Raw genomic sequence first — 16,691 nt, forward strand, 5'->3', positions numbered from 1 at the left:
TAATCAACCCTGTGCATTCGTTACTTAATTATCAGGTCCTTTCTACACGACTGCTTCCGACTTGTGTTTTCAGGCAAATGAAGCTCAAAATCAGTGATCACTGGATTAATAAAAGTTTAGGGTTTTTTTGCTATGACTTAGTAAGACAAAAGACTGTAGAAAATGTGAAACGAAGTTGAGAAGGCAACAATGCATATATGCTTATTGTACAGTTAATGCCTCTCTCTACCCCCACGATATAAAGAGAAGATGAGTCAGCAAAATAAATATTTGTGATTACATTGGTTGCAATTTTTCAGGTTTCATTTCCTACTAATGAGTATTTAAAATATATTCATGTAATGCTTAATTCTACTTGTCATTATTTCAAGTAATGACATGCTTCTATTGCAGTGATTTTTAAAGACAAGCAATACCAACTTGGTTAAAAATAAATGAAGGTCTTAAACACCTCCCAGTCTTTAGTCAAACCCTGAAGCAACCATAACGATGGTTCACCAGGTCTTGAAGGACACCACCTGCCTGCTGGAAGCTCAGATTTGGTGAAGATGACCTAGTACTGACAGCATTAGCTTAGAGTAGGGGAAACCTGAGGTCCCTGACTCACAGAGACATCATGTGTTCCTGTGAACATGTTGTTTAATCTCTCTGTTCATCTTTGTTATCCCCCTATAAAAGGCAGAGTTTTATCTCACTGTGGCCAGGTGAAGAGAAAAACACTGAAGACTGCAAGGTGTCAGCAGTGCAGGAAAAAATTAAGCTTTAAAGTCACTGGGGCAAGACCGTTTGTGCTAGGCTGTCAGCAGGGCCAACAGCAGCTCTATCATACTTCTTGCTCTAGGGCTTGTCAGTAGCTGGAGAAATCAGAAGATGTTTACAGGGATGGGAGGGTAAGAGAAGTTAGCCTTCAGAGAGCAGCCCAACCTGCAAGAATTGGGATTTTCTTCCCCTGGTCCATATGCATAAAATCCCCTCCAAAAACCCGAGTATACAGTGACAGGCAGGAAAAGTAAAAGCAAATTAATGAAGTGCTTGGGAATACCTAGCATTTATGGGAACACTAGATCAGAAATAAAGCGATCCTGGCTCATTTCAGGGAAGGAATTACGGCTAAATGCACAAAGTCCCCTTTATTCCCCAGCGATGGGACAGGATGTGCTGCCACTTCTCTCCTTTAGCTAATTCATCTCCACTTCCTCCAGGCACAGTAAAGCATTGCCACCGGGCAGCAAGTCTGCAGAGACAGGGGGCTTCAGCACGCACGCGTTTCTGTTCGCCTACCTTAAGCTGTTGAGGCTTAAACTGCTGCTGTTATAGGCAGAGAGTGGCTGCGAGAGGCTCTGAGAGGCCGGATGGGGCTGCACCGGAGGGAGGTTTGGATGGGCCGGCTGCACCGGCGACTGCGGCCGGGGCGGGTGCTGGACGGGCGGCTGCGGCGCAGGCGGGCGGGCGGCTTCTTCTGGGGCTGGTGGCAGCTGGGCGGCTGGCGGCGGGGGCGGCTGGGCAGGGGCCTCCGGCCGCGGGGCGAGCGCAGGGCTGGGGCAGGGTGCCTCAGGCTGCGGCTCCAACTGGGGCTGGGCCAAAGGCTGTGTCACCTGAGGACAAGGGTCTTTAGGCACCACAGGCTCAAGTATGGGGTCTTTACTGCTGTCCTGGCTCTTCTCTTGACTCCTTTCTAATCCTGATATTTTCGGGACAGCTGGGCCCCTAGCACCAGGGTCGTCATTTTCAGCTAGCGTACTGACTCCTAACTCTTTATCTGCAACAACAAAAGAAAGAGATAGAACAATTAAGTGCGTGACGAAATGGGCAAAACCAAACTAACTGCTGTGCCAGAGTCGCGCTCCGGGCAGTTACGTTTTGTTCTCATCAAGGACTGTGCCAATGTGAAACCAAACCAAATCCAAAGTCATTTCCAGCAGCATCCCTAACCCTCAAGTCCTTCTCCTAATACTTCTTCTCCTATTTTTTATCGTAAGGAGAGAGTTTCTGGTTGTCTTCATTAATGTATAAAAAAGCAAGTGCACAAAAGTTGAACTGAGTGTAGTGGTTCAAGTGCTCTAAGAATCCTGAGTCAGACCTCCCAAAAATCCCCACCTCTGCCTTAGGGAAAATATCACGAGGGGTTGTGCTTTGCTTCGGTCTGTCTCTGTCGCACAATATACATTGGGTCCTCCATACTTGCCCTCTGGGTCTTGTCTCCTAGGGATTCATTTCCCAACTTTCCCATGCAACCGTGCTAGCGTTTCATCAATTTGTAAGAAAAATTAGATTTGCACAATAATCGCGTGAGTCTGAGATTTGGGGCCGTAAAACAGTGCTGATAAATTTGTGAGTGTAGGCAACATAATCTGTATGCATATTTGGCAAAATCAGTCCCTAAATGATCACATAAAAACCACTTAAATTATCTACTGAATCACGTAAGCACAAATTGCTGCAGTGCGAGGGGGAGAGCTCTGCAGGAAGCCAGGCTCCACTGCGTTCTCTGCTTGGAGAACTGGTTGTTTTCTAGGCACGTCCCTTTATCCCTAATTACTATTATATGTTTACTATAACATCTCTATTATCTGGGCTGCCAGATGAACAGAAAAAAAAGGTTCAGGGAAATAACATATTTTTTTGCCTCGATTTTTCCTTCGGTGACATTCATTTTTGACATTACTTTTCAGAAGAATGGCCCAAGAAGTCAAGAAGGCAACGTAATTAGTCCTGAATATGTTTTCTTTAAAGACATGAGAGTTGGACAACACACTCTGCATGTGAGTGTGTGCATCTGCCTCTCATCTTCTTTCTCTGATAACTCTCCTCAAAATAAACCACCTGGTAGAGAGACCCTGTTTAGTGCTACTATTTTCTATTATTGTTACTCGATCATCACTCCCTTACTGACCCACTGAGGGAACAAATGCAATGTGAGCTCTGTGCCTCATTACATGAGATTCAAACCTTAAAACCCGTATTAGTAGGAACCCAAGGTTTTTTGGTTTGGCTGGTCATGGAATGACTTGGTTTTGTTTTCCAACTCTTTGATAATAATGGATATTATTATAATTTTAACATTTGCTACAGTGGAGTTCTGCTCACTGGGGCTCTACAGTGATTTCCCAGTTGAATCACTCCCCACACCTTCTGCCAATGAGTATTTGATGCATGGCACTCCTTTGAACAAATCTGGGGGAAGACTGGAAAAGGCAATGCCTGCAGCCAGGCAGGCAGGGGGAATTAGGAGCACCATTTAGGGCAGTATCGCACAGCAACTCTGAACAGTTGGACTTTGCATAAGAAAATAATATAGGTTCAGAGAAAATTGTTGACAGCTACATTGTTCTAATCCTGAAGTAAAGGAGTGCAACTAAAGGTGATGGGGAGTGTACTCTGCCAGTCCATAGCCCGGGCACATGCGTGTTTGCCGGCCTTCGCATCACTACAGCTGCCAGAGACAGCCTGGCAGAAATGTGTCAAAAAGATATCATAATTTGGGTTTAATTTCATGCAGAGTTAAAAAACCCCATGTCAGGCCCCCTATTACTAAGTGGTTTACAGGCCCTGTGCAATGGTGAGCAGCCTGGTAAAGTGGAGTTCAGATTGTTTTAATAGTTTGTAGACAGGAGATGGGGAAAAAAACTTTTTGGGGCAAAAGGGAGGTAGAGAGGAGAAGAAAGAGAGAGAAAGAGAGGGGGAAAAGTAAACAGACTTATTTGATGAGGATGTACTTTAATCACTTCTGTAGTATGCAATCTGTAACAGGCACAGAGGCTCCTCTACGAATTTGGATCAGAAAACTGGGGGCAATAGTGGGACTCCAGAGGAATAAAAATAATTACTCTGCTGTATGCCCAAAGTCTACCTCATTGCAATTAAATGTGAGGTTCTAAATAAAGGAAACTCTGTTTGCATTAATTCTTTGGATCAATCCTGTTTGATCAAACATTGTAAGTTAGACAGAGCGTGATCGCCACATGTGTTAAGGCAGGTCCCCAGGGAGGAAAGAAATGAGCAACAGTTTGTTCAGGAATAGGTGGATCTATGTTCCTAGTCCTTACAGGTGTAAGAGTTACCAGATCTATCTTTTTTTTTTGACAGAAAGGCTTAATAATTAGGGCTTTGAGGGCTTAGCCTTGTCATTAGAAACTCCCTACAAGATGAATACAGTAGGTGGTCTGAAAATCCTGCAGAGGTGATGCTTCCAAATCTACGGGGAACACCTTGCACTCAGTGCATTCATTACATCTTTTCATTTGATATTTTTAGAGTCTCTTGTGTGTGTAACATTTATTCAGCACAGCTCTCTGCTGGGGAGTTTGTTCCTCACGCTGTTGCTCCTCCGCCCCTGGAGAAAAGGGCTATGAATCCTAGTGTCTCCTGGGTATTTTTTGCTGCTGCTTACATCTTCATTACACAGCCCCTTCAGCACCATTCCTGTTAGTTCACAGCTCAGAAGATGCTGTATTTAGTAAGATAATGTTATTCCAAATGTCAAACACTGAACGTGCGCACAGTTTCTCCCTCCCTTCGTCTTGCACCATTGCACCTACGCTATACCCCAAAACGCTATCAGATGTCCAGGAGTCTTTCTAACCCCAGTATGCCTGGTACATGCATCCCTGCATGACTGATAATTATCATACATAAAACAGAAAGAATTCTTCATCCCACAGTATCTATTTAGGGAGTTGAAATCCCACATCAGTGATGAATGCTACCAATTTTATGTTTCATAAGGAGGGCTCAAGCCTTCATCAACAGTACTTCAAGGTCATACATACAATATTACTCTTTTTCTACCAGCACGTCTTTGCACATCACATTATTTCTGGATGTTGACTGACTAGCTCAGTGTAAAAACTAAGGGGAAAAAAATCCTTCATGTCACTATGACACAGACAAGCCAACTACACAACTTTCTGAGTTTGTTTATACATCATTGGAATTCATCTCCATCCAACAGCTAAAGAAGCAAGCAAGCTAACTTTATTTGATGGCAGTGTCCATACTCTATTTTGGATAAAGTGAAATTACTGCATCGGTATTCAGAAGAGCAGTAACTGTGATGTAACTTTTGTGCTGACACAGGCTTCCCTTTTTCCACTGGGTTGATATTGCATCCAGCAGCAGTCAGTCTTTTTACTGAAAAAGGAATAAAGCCATGATTCGATGCTCTCTGAGGACTGAGGAGAAATATTGGCTAAGCTTGTCCCACACAGACAGGACATGCAATTTCCATTATCTTCCTTTCCTGTCTTTGCCCTTTGTTGTGTCTTAAATCTCAAATTCCTCTATTTTTCACTTAACATACACAATCTGGGGACCTCTCAAGATGCAGGACTCTCAGTCCCCTCCAAGTAACACAAGTGCTGTTAGCAGTCTGCTGTGTCTACGTGATTATTACTTGGTTGGCTCAATAACACCAGAGGAGCAGACAAGGCCACACTGGGAAGACCTGAAAGTAAACCAAATGACTGCATGTGAACTAGAGAGACTCTGCAGCTGTGAGTTTACATTATATTTTATACACATTCTATGAACATACACATATACACATGCACTCCCATGTGTCTGTATACATGTATGTTACGTGTAATACATATGCATTTATATTTATACCCATATCTGTTATATGTATACACATCGTTAACAGAGAAATACACAGTGCATGCAAACACTTCCATTAAAAGACATGGATTTTTATAATGAACACAGGTTATATGCAGCGTTCTGCTGAAATGCCGTTGCCTCTCTTCCTAATGTGCAAACCAGTAAAATTTGACCTAAACTCTCTGTTCTGGCTCCTTTGTACCATTTGGGTGATCCAAAAGAGCTAGAGGATGGCCAGAGATGGCCAGTTGAGAACATCACAGCCACAAGACGAAGCCCAACTGTTCTTCTGCTGACAAAACGGCCCTGTTGAAATTCGCCAAATTTGAAATTCCCAGAGATTCACCAATAATGAACGCTCTAATTTTGCCTGTTCAAGTGTTATTTGCAGATGGGTTCACCGTGTTTGGTTGCACCAAAGACCACAGAGGATGCTAAGTGCCAGCACAGGGCATTTCATCACGAGAACTGGGGCACCACCAACCTGGCCAGGTCCCGAGTGGCAGCCAAGGACATATGAACTGGGCAGCTCTGACCTGACCCGATGGTACTTGGGGAATGAAATCTCCTTAGACAACGTCCTGCATGATGCTGTCAACTTACAGTGGCCAAACCTGTTTTCTAAACACAAAATCATCCAACTTTTCCATGTCCAGGTCTGACACAACTCAGTTTCATTCAGAAATCAGACTGTATCATATCCTGTCACTCCTCCTTCTGTCCACATTAGGATTCAGCCTCTCTGCGTCTGGCCTGTGAGTATTCAGGCGTCTTAAGAGAGCAATTCAGAATCAACACTGAATTTTCCATTCTCTTGAGGGTTTGGATTAAGCTCAAAGTCCTTATTGCACAAGTAGGAAAATTATAGGAGTTTTCAGTGTTTTGCAGCATTATCTTTGGGATTGAGCATTCAGCCTACCAAGGGAATATTTTATAGCATTGTTTAACTTAAAAATGCCATTCATTTTCTTTTACTACTTCGATAAGTTAAACTCTTCTCTTGACAATATTACCTCTGCCTAACTAAAATTTTCTGCCAACTTTTTAAAGCAAGATAAAAAATTAGATTTTTCAAAAAATATAAAACCTATTTTCTTCAGTTTTAACATGGATAAGTGGGCAGTTGGTGCAAACTGTCACAACCAATACAAACCGTCAGAACTTCTCTGAAGTCAACGGAATGCAGTAAACGTATACGCTGCTGACCACCGGCCCTCGGAGGTATACTTCAAAAAGCATTTTACAAGGCTTGAAATAATTAATCAGATTTAAGACCTGATTGTACATTTCATATTGATTAGACATTGGTCAATGAAACATTTGGATAAATAAAGGCAGATGACAGAAACTATTACTGCAAAGGATGGAGGAGGTTGTTGGGTACACCAGCCAACATGTATCATAAAGGCCCCAGAGCAATTCATCTGTTGTACTGGATACACATAATTTGCTAAAAACAATTTTTCATTTTTAGCACACAGTCATCTTTCATCCTAATTTCCAAGGACACTAACAAAGTATTTGATTATGCAAATTAAAAACATGCGTTCAAAAGCATGGTTACTAGCAGCTCTGTCATCTGCTGATACCAATTATTCCACAGTAAGCAGGTATTTAGTACAACTGAATAGCAAGACTTGTGACACACTTTGTACTTAATTATAAAACAGAGAAGAAAATCATTCAGGACAAAAGATTTTGCTACCTCCTGTTAAAAATGTTTATCTTCTGCGTTGAAATGGATTTAATTGTCAACAATAAAGCTGCAGATCAATGAAAAGAAGCACTTAGTGGAATTGCACAAGATGTTGACAATTCTTCAGTCATTGAGCTGCTTCTGGCCTTGATTTGAGAATGCAGAGTCCTCCAATATTTCACATGAAACAATTTATTTCATCCAGCTGTTAAACAGAACATACGCCATAAATGTAACTCCTATATCCTGTACACTGTGAGTATATATTGAAAGCACTTGATGTTTGATTTTTTTTTTTTTAAAAGTGCCTCTTTACTTAGTAAAAAGGAATGGGATATAGCTTTGTAGAGGAAAGTGAAATACAGAACATCCAAACACCGCTCTCTCTCAGAAATCATCGCATTTTACTTAATAGGAAATAGATGCATGCAATTGTAACATCCTAACAGACCCTAGGAGAAAGCAACACCATGATAGCTCAATCCTGCTTCAACGCGCACACATACACACACACGCACAGCCAAAGGTTTATTTCCAATAGGGAAAATCTCTTGGCTTCGTAACCTTTCCAGTTTGGAAGCAATAAATTACATCATTAACTATGCAACTCTGAAGTATTCAATAGCCAGCTACCAGCACCAGAGTGCTTACTGAAGTGGTCTTTTCTCAAACGGGCTGGCAAACTTCCCACAGGGGAAGTAACGCTGACAAAGTCATTGGGGGATATTCTTGAATAATAACAGGTTTGAGCACAAAGAGCTTTAGCTTCCTGTTTCAATTTTGCATTTTAATTAAAGAAATCCAGGTCTTGTAGTCACCGTATTTGTAAAGCACACCTAGTTTCAAAGAAACATAGACAACGCCTTATTAAACCAGGCCGGAGGTCCATGCTTCCGACCACTGACTGCAGCCAGCACAAGATTTTTCCAAAACAAGTATAAAAACCTTGCAGCCAGCATATATAAAACAACCTGTTCAAGCCATGAGACCTCATGCTGATCTCTGGTCAAAGATTGGCTTATACCCAAAAGCCTGAGATTTTCTTCCAAGATTTTCTAGAACTGTGATACCAACCATGGGCTTGTTATGTACATAAATCTCAAGTCCTTTCTGAGCATTTGCAAGTTCTTGCCCACAGCAGTAAATTTCTTAGCATGTCATATGAAAATGTTCCTTCCACAAGGTTTTAATTTCTCACCTTTTAATTCCACTTGGTTCTTGCGAGTCTGTGAGAAAAAGACTTTACAAACCATCAACATCACCAATTCCTTTACAAAATTAAGTTTCTTCCCCTTCTACCTCCTTTATAAGTTTTTCAACTCCTATCTTCCCAGTCTTTCTTCCTATGAGACTTTTTCCACATGCCTGATCGCTCCTTGTTATTTTTTCTGCTACCCGGTTGCACCTCTTACGCTTCTGCAACACTTTCTTTAGGAAGCGGCTGACCCACACTGCAGAGCCCTCAGCAGCTGGACCACTCATTTATACCAAAGCATTTTCATCCTTACCATATTATTCACTACCCGATTCCTCACTCACATTGCAGGTAGCTGTTCCCAGCCTGCAGCTGCAGACACGAGTGAAGGTCTGCATCAAACCATCGCTAGTAACAGCCAGCTTCTTGCCTTGACTTGCCCCAGTTACTTCAGAGCCCTGCGAGGTCTATAGGCACCTGCATGTTTTGGTTTCATGTGCATTGCTCTGAGTTTGTCTAAACTGACTCTCAGTCCCTCTTCTCTCAGCCTGATGATGTTTCTCTATGGTTTCTAACAGCTCTGTCCAGCTCCAGCTAGCACAGGTACCCTTCGATCATGTGTAACTGCTGCTCTTTGCTCTCCTGTCTTTTACATCGACCAACTCAGGGCAGAGGACTCCAGACTTCAGCTGCCCTTAATCCAGTGCCATGTTGCAAACAGATCATGATGAAAATAACGCAACTCTGCTTTCCTTTCCTCAGCTACATTTTGCTGGTAACAGTCCTTTGCTTCTTGGTCTGTAACAACTGAGCTTCCACAGTAGCCTTTTCTTCAGGATCTTCTCAAAGGCCTTTTGCAAGCCTGGATAAATTATCGTAATTTGAATGTTTGCTACTTTGACACCTAAAAGGCATTAAACCAGCTCAGTGAGACAACATTCCTCTCTCAAAATCTTCCTTGACTGAATTTCCTACCGCAACCTTCCAAGCGCTCTTCAAGCACATGTTTAGTCACTCTGTTCATAAAAGGCAAGCTGGTGGTGTGTGCGTCTCCTTTGCTCGTGCTGGGAAAACAGGATGGGCTGCTGGTCCTTATCCCCAAACCTGTCCCCAGGCCACACAACCTGACAAGCTCAGCTCCAGCACACATGCAAAGGGAGTGGAGCAAAAACTGCTGTGAGCAGAGACAAAACACCTAGAGACTCAGGCCAAGATGCAACATCGAAGCCCTCCACCTCTCAGAGAGGAGTCGGCGCTTGCAAAGGTCTGTCCAGTCCAATGTCACTTTAGTCTGGCTTCAGAAAAGAGCCTTCCCCTCTACTGTTTTGGCTATTACACAAATACCCTGTGACCCACCCACTGGGCAGAACAGAAGCATGGTGAGAGCGTTTCAAACCTGCCAAGAGTAAAGGAGGTGGCAGTACCAGATACTAATCAATTAAAGAAAGAAAACACAGCAAGGCTTGATAATTTTCTCCAATTATCAATAGGGACTGGATAACCTCAGCACAAGGTTAACCCCATCACAGGGTGAGGGAAGAAAAATATTCTGGGTTTATCCATCACCCCCCCTTCCTTACTATTGATTTGCCTTGGCCAGGTAGCTGCAATATTCCCTCAAATGCTCATGACATCTGCTCATCCTGCTCGTATGTGACAGGATTACTTGAATGAGCTTGAACAAAAACCGGCTTTCAAAAGCAGCTTGAAAAGTATCACCTTTTGAGCACTGATCGAATTTAGCATGACAACTCAGTTTAATATATGAAGGACAAAAAAGATCTGTGTGATATGTTTATACAGAAAAAGAACACATTTATTCCCCCTGAGAGGTGTCATACCCATAACTCACCAGACACATACCACTGGTTCCTTTGTGAATTTGTTCTTTAGAGCCAACAATTTTCTATTCTGTTTTTAAAGGCATGATGTCCATATAAGCAGAGAGCTTAAGAACTCCAGTGCCTCTCTTGCTAACACTAAGATGAAACTCAGCATGACCATGACAATAGGCACTTTTAATTACAACTATTTTAGCTCATTAGTGTCTACAGGAAAACTTTGCTGAGCTTACACGTCGCTACTCCACCGATCAGTGTTGCTTTACAGTATTCTCACACATGGCACTATTTTGCTCGTGTTTCCAATGTTGCAGAGAAAAAGATGGACATTATCCAACTGTCTGCTCTAACATAGTATTGTTTAGGAAGAATTCTTCTGGTCTGGGTCATATTGATAAATGTAGAAACAAGATTTCAATGTTCCTGGTCAACAAAGGGTCTCATTAAATGTGTCAATTATATATGTCCAGTAACGCCCATCTCTTTTTAAATTGTCTGTATTTCTTTTATTGGGCTAAAACACATCCCAAGAATTTGTTTAATTTTTAAAGGGGGAAAAATAGGGGCAAAATTACTGAATAGGTTTAAATGTACAGCTGTACCATGACTGAAGATCTACCACTCCATTTTTGTTTCATTGCTTTGACACCATAGTTACTAAAAGCTTTTCTTTGTATGTAAACATGACTCTGGATACCAAATTCCTCCTGTGTGGGACAGTGGTAGAGGACTTAAAAGACTTTATAGAAATTAAAATAGAAAAGAATACGAAATTGAGAAAAAGGCATGATCATGTCAACGACTCTTCGGCATGTACCAGTCTTGTTCTTACATCATTCTATAGTATTTTATGAACAGGAATGTGATATTCTATTAAAGCCTGTATGATAATTCAAAAATTGAAAAGTCTCTAGCTTGTTATTACAGCCATTCATAAGGGAACATCACTATCTCCTGTAGAATTCAGTGAAAGTAATGTGGGCCTTTTCTGGTCCAAAGATCTCCTGATGTCTTCTCTACCTCAGTAAGAGGCCCTACATAATTACTCTGAAATGTTTGCTTTGCCATCTTGTTTTTGTGACCATGGCTCTCCCAGCCTTCTCTTTACATCTATTCAACATTGACTAGTTTGTTCCAACTACTTGAACTAAACGGACACCAGTCAGACTGCAGCCCTCCCCAGTCACCAAATCTACAAAAACAAATGAAATGAAATCTGACTATTTGCCTAAGTCAAATTAATTTCCAGACACGGAGGTGGGGAGATGATGGGAACCTGGCAGGTCTCAGAGAGATGCTGATTTGTGCCTGTCAATCTGTATCAATGTTAAGCGCAATCAGAAAGGCTGTGCTGCCGACCAGCTCTGGTTTCACAGACATCAGGACAGTTGGTGGTTCCTGGTAGAGTAAATTTTGGTACAGCAAAGGGTGAGTTATATCCTAATTGCTCCATACAATGTCACATATTTTACTCAAATCAGATGAACTACTCTCACCACATTCACCTATGACATGAGGGATTTTCTTCCTTATAAATACATACAGAAAGACTCTGTGAAACAGGATTTTTGATAGGATTACTGACTTATCGAGCATGGTGCCTGCCCTCCAACAGACCTGGAGCAATAACATGTTGCAACATGTCAAGCCAACTGGGCATCTCTATGTGATCAGGAAAGTCTTTTCCTTAACCCCTCTGGATGACCAGCTTACAACATGGAACAAAGGTCTCGCAGTGCTCGTCATCGCAGGGATATCACTTGTACCACTGTATCTTTTTGCTAGAAGATTAACTAAAATTTCAGAGAACACTAGCCACGGAAGTTTGTAGAAAATGGAATTTGGGATGCTACCTTTTTTTACTACCCACTTGAAAGCAAAATCCAAGCTAAGGTACAAAGTCAGAGTGAAGTACTTGTGAACTACCTGTTCACTACTGAGGTACATGTTGTCTTCAAGGAAGCTCTAACTGAAGTGTTTCTTCCCAGAGATTTAGATTATCTCTGCGCTGTCCATACAGATCACTAGAAAGACACTGAATTGGTGTGAAAGGGCCTTCGCACATCAGAAGCAGCAGTGCTCACCTTTACTGTGTGCTCACTGATGGACCTGTCCTTAATGAAAACAGCAGAACAGCACATCAATGGTGTTTTCTTTATGATAGAGAACCTGTTTGAGAAGCAGCCACATGAACACATCCTAAAACACACCAGCATGAACACTGGCTTTTAGCAGACATAAGCACCCCCAGCTTAATGTCAGCTCAGCACCTCACTCAAAAATCTAAATAAATACCCTCAGTCCCACAATAAATGGTGAGCAATGAAGACCACATTAAAGCCAAATCTGCCACACACATACTTCCACTGGAACTATGATATGGTTAATTAGCTGGTAGAATACAAGACTGACACAATAGTGTCCTACATGCAGAAAAGACACCAACATCGGGGTACAAAGTCTGAAGCTGAAGACAACTCTGACTGCTGCAGGGTGCTTTTGCAGTCCAAAATGCAGGGATTTTCTATACAAACCGAAATCGTTAGCCTATGCATGCTTCAAAATACCCTTTGAAAAATTCCCTGTGCTCCTAACTTTTATTTTGATTCATGCTGTGCCTTGCTAAGGCTAATTATTATCCAGCAACTGGTGCATTCAAAGACTCAAGCCTTACACACAGGACTTTGTGGTGTTGCCTCCATGTTGCAAGGAACTGTAATTCTAAAAGGATTAAAAGTTTACCAGCACAGCCATGTAAAGTAGAAAATGAATTGTTCACTCTTCTCATCTCTGTTTGAAAATTAGATTACAGGCTCCAAGTGAGCTGAAATACAGAATGAGGCAAATCCATGTGATTAGCTCACAGGTGGCCAGTGAGCCTTTTCTATGCTTCAAAGTCTGGCAGATTCCTATTAGCTGCAATAATAGAAAGAATGTGTATTTATCCTTTGGCCCAAACCCTGCCCTGTGCCAACACGGCTACCTGCTGTGCTAATCCTCAGAACCAATATAATCATCCTCAATTGTTATTTCATAAGTTTGCTCAGCTGTCATTTGGGATATACAGTATGTGTGGCACAGAGCCGTGCTGCTGACTGCACGGTGAGCCGATTTCTACACGGGTTCCAGTTCCCCACGACACTATAAATGGAGGGAAGGAATCATGGTACTTAGCCAGGACAGCCCCACATTGTCAGCAGCTGGTTTCCCAGGTGTAAGAGCAAGGACTCTTTATACATATAAACAGTTTGTACCATTAATCATGAGTGTTTCCTCTAAATAAACAAACACAGTTTCCCATTTATCTTCTCTCTCCAGGAGGCACCCGTGTGAGTGTCAATTCAGCAAAATACATCACACGTTAAATCAGAAAACAGAAGAGACAGCTATTCCAGGGATGGGTATAGAGGTCACATGTGATGCATAACATCAATGGTCCATTTAATACAGTATTTGCTTTCTGACTCACACCAGTTGCAGATGCAGCGGGATGATGTGAATGCAACACGTAGTCATAACCTGCGCGCAAGGAAAGCTTTTCCAAGCCCTCTCAGCAAGACGCCGGTTAACGTAATGAACCTTGAGGGTTGCTCCCTCTGGCAAATCAATATCCCACCTGGTAGAAGTGTGATAATATTTTTATTATTTCTATAAACGTCTAATAATCCTCTGAATCCTCCTAAGCTCTTCACCTTAACATTATCTTGTGTCAGGCAGCTCTACAACTCAACTTACAATCTCCTTTTGTTATTTTTAAATGCGTTTGGCAGGGAAATGAGAAGCCATCTCCCTATTTCCACATTACAGGTTCACCAGAATATTTCAAATTAACTTTATCAAACCTTTTTGAGACCAAAATTTAAAACAAATGTTGAACAAGTGGGGCTCTGGATAGGGACGGGGGAAACAAGTGCTCGAGGCACCTGTCGGAACAGAGGCCATGCTTTGCTTTGCTCCCATATGAGTCCTTCCACCTCTGCTGCTCACTGCAAAGCAAACTCAAGATCCCGCAAGCACAGAGCATGTCACACTTGCACTCCTGGCAGATCAAGAGGAGGATCCAGTCTCACAGCACTGTCTCCAGCGGGCACACAGGTCCATGCATCCACACTTGGCTATACCTACCCACCCTGTGCTACCCCCCTCCCCCCCCGCCAGCCATTTTATAAGCTGGTCTGGAAAAGTAATCTGAATTAAAACTAACTTCTTCTCTCTTCGTTTCTTTTTTTTTTAAAAACCACCACAAGCCTGAACCAGCAAAGCTGGCTTTAAATGACATTGCTGCTGAAAGAAACGCTTGCAAAACTCCCCCATCCTTCAGTCCTGTGCGGCAGCACCTGCTGCACTTCCCTAAACTAGCAACAGCCTCAGTATTAAGGCTCTCGGCCTCCCTCAAGTTATGCACATATTTAACTGGATGTGAAGAGAGTCAATTCTTGATTAACCAGCAGCTGATTATTTGATTTCTGGATGAACACAACAGAGACACCTGGGCTCCCGTGCACCAGCTGGTGCAGCAGCGGCGGTGTGCCCAGGTGCTGGTGTGCTCAGGGTGTACCTGCTCAGGGATCTTTATGTCATCTCATCAAAGGTGTCATCGACTTCCCTGCTTGCTGGTGCTACAGCCAGGCTTTCCTGGGTCTGGGTCACCCCCGGTGTTCTAGAGCTGGGGGTGGCGGTAGCAGCCCTCCCCCAAGCCAGGACTACACACTGCGCCTGTTACTTCAACAGCTCTGCAAAGTGCCAGCAACAGCTCATGCTCCAAACCTTTCCAGCAAGGAATCAGCAACTCTCCTTCAGATAGCTGGCAGCCTGAACCGTGCAAAAACTGCAAGCAAGGAATTTCCACATTATCTGAGGAACTGGCTTTGAGGTACAAGGCAGAAAAACCCCGTTCACCTGAGCCTCCCTTGGCTTGGCGCGCTGCAGAGCTGGCCTGGGATGCAATATCTGAACATCTTCCATCTAGCACAGGTGAACCCTTGAGAAAGGAGTTCTTCTTGCTCAACTTCTGTTTTTATCTCAACAGCTGAATAACTCACATTTTATTTTCCCCTCTCTGTTCCTCCTCTCAAAGGCCTTTGATCAGGGAAAACACCCTTCTTAGGGCAGCATTACAGCACGCGCTTAACTTCCAGCACATGCTAAAGCTCACTTAACCATGGATCAGGGTCAGACGGGCTCGGGAGTTTTGCAGAGTTGGGGGCGAAGGGGTTCGGTTCCTGTTCTCCCACTGTTCCCGCTGGCAGCCCAACTCCTCTTGCAGGGCTCAGCTGAGGGCTGCGGCCTTTTGGGTCCCATCGCTTCACATCGCCATGCGCCGGCGGGACCGTGCCAACCCCCCGACTTCTGCTCACGGTGCGGCGTGCCCATTTTCCTAACACTGCATTAGCAAACTAGCATGAGTACATTTCCGTCCAAATTCGAGTAATTTAAAGCAAAATGTTTGAATCTTGGAAATTAACCAAACACTGAATAGTCTTTTACCAGAAGGAGCTGGTTTAGGTAATTAATGCTAACTAAACAAATAGACATTCTGGACAGATTTTTAACCAACTGGGATGTAAATATTTTTACTCTTGTGGATAATCTCACAGTCAAATCAGTTCTACAAATAGCCACAATAATCCCTTTTCTTTTTTTCTCTCTTTTGCTATCTGTCTCAGGTAGAACAGTGTAAATGCTTAGCAATACAAAGTGAAGGCAGCTTCATACTTGCAATTTGGGTAACAAGGTGCTCACTTGGTTTCAGGAGTCAACACAGCTGCCCTTGTTGCAGCATTACAGCCTTTAAATCTTCCACATCACAGACTTTGACCCCAAGCTTCCTCCCAGTTGAGGCTTTCATTTAAATCTCTTGCTATAATTTAGCAAGGTGGCAAGATAGGTCCTGGCAGAAAGGCAGCAGGAAAAAAGGGCATTTCCATAACGGGTTTTGTTTCCAAGGAGCAGAGGCCCAGCCCCACAAGCTGGCTGATGGGAGAGAGGCCTTATCCAAATGTCCTAAAATCCACAGGGCTGCAGATGGCAGTGTCGAACAGAAGGTTCAGTGCCTTACAAAGTAAATTAAGAATAGGCCCATCTGTGGCACGAAATATCCATCTTGGAGTGAGGGGAACCTTTACAAATAACATTTATTTAAGTTTAAGAAAATACTTTAAAATTAGGAAAACACCCCCCCCCCTTTCAGCTTTATACTATTTTTAATTCTTTTCACAAAGGGAGGTGAAAGAAAAAACAAACGTTTATTGGGTGTTGGGAGACCAAATCAAGCCCATATGATGTTTCAACAGCAGCCCAGCGAAATAATCAATACCTTCCAATTCATGTTATTGACTTTTTCACATCCTTGCAGGCATGA

At 42.8% G+C, this 16,691-nt stretch overlaps 1 protein-coding gene across 4 annotated transcripts in view; it reads right to left on the reverse strand.

Moving 5' to 3' along the window:
* AUTS2 (activator of transcription and developmental regulator AUTS2) overlaps window positions 1–16,691 on the reverse strand; it is an 801,167-nt gene that overhangs the window by 26,503 nt on the left and 757,973 nt on the right. For all 4 annotated transcript variants that reach the window (XM_075032435.1, XM_075032436.1, XM_075032434.1 and 1 more), the window contains exon 7: window positions 1,282–1,759. In XM_075032435.1, the coding sequence (XP_074888536.1) occupies window positions 1,282–1,759 (478 nt within the window). The remainder of the gene's footprint in view (window positions 1–1,281; window positions 1,760–16,691) is intronic.

Source organism: Buteo buteo, chromosome 7 (assembly GCF_964188355.1).
Source record: "Buteo buteo chromosome 7, bButBut1.hap1.1, whole genome shotgun sequence".
In the NCBI taxonomy this organism is placed as follows: domain Eukaryota; kingdom Metazoa; phylum Chordata; class Aves; order Accipitriformes; family Accipitridae; genus Buteo; species Buteo buteo.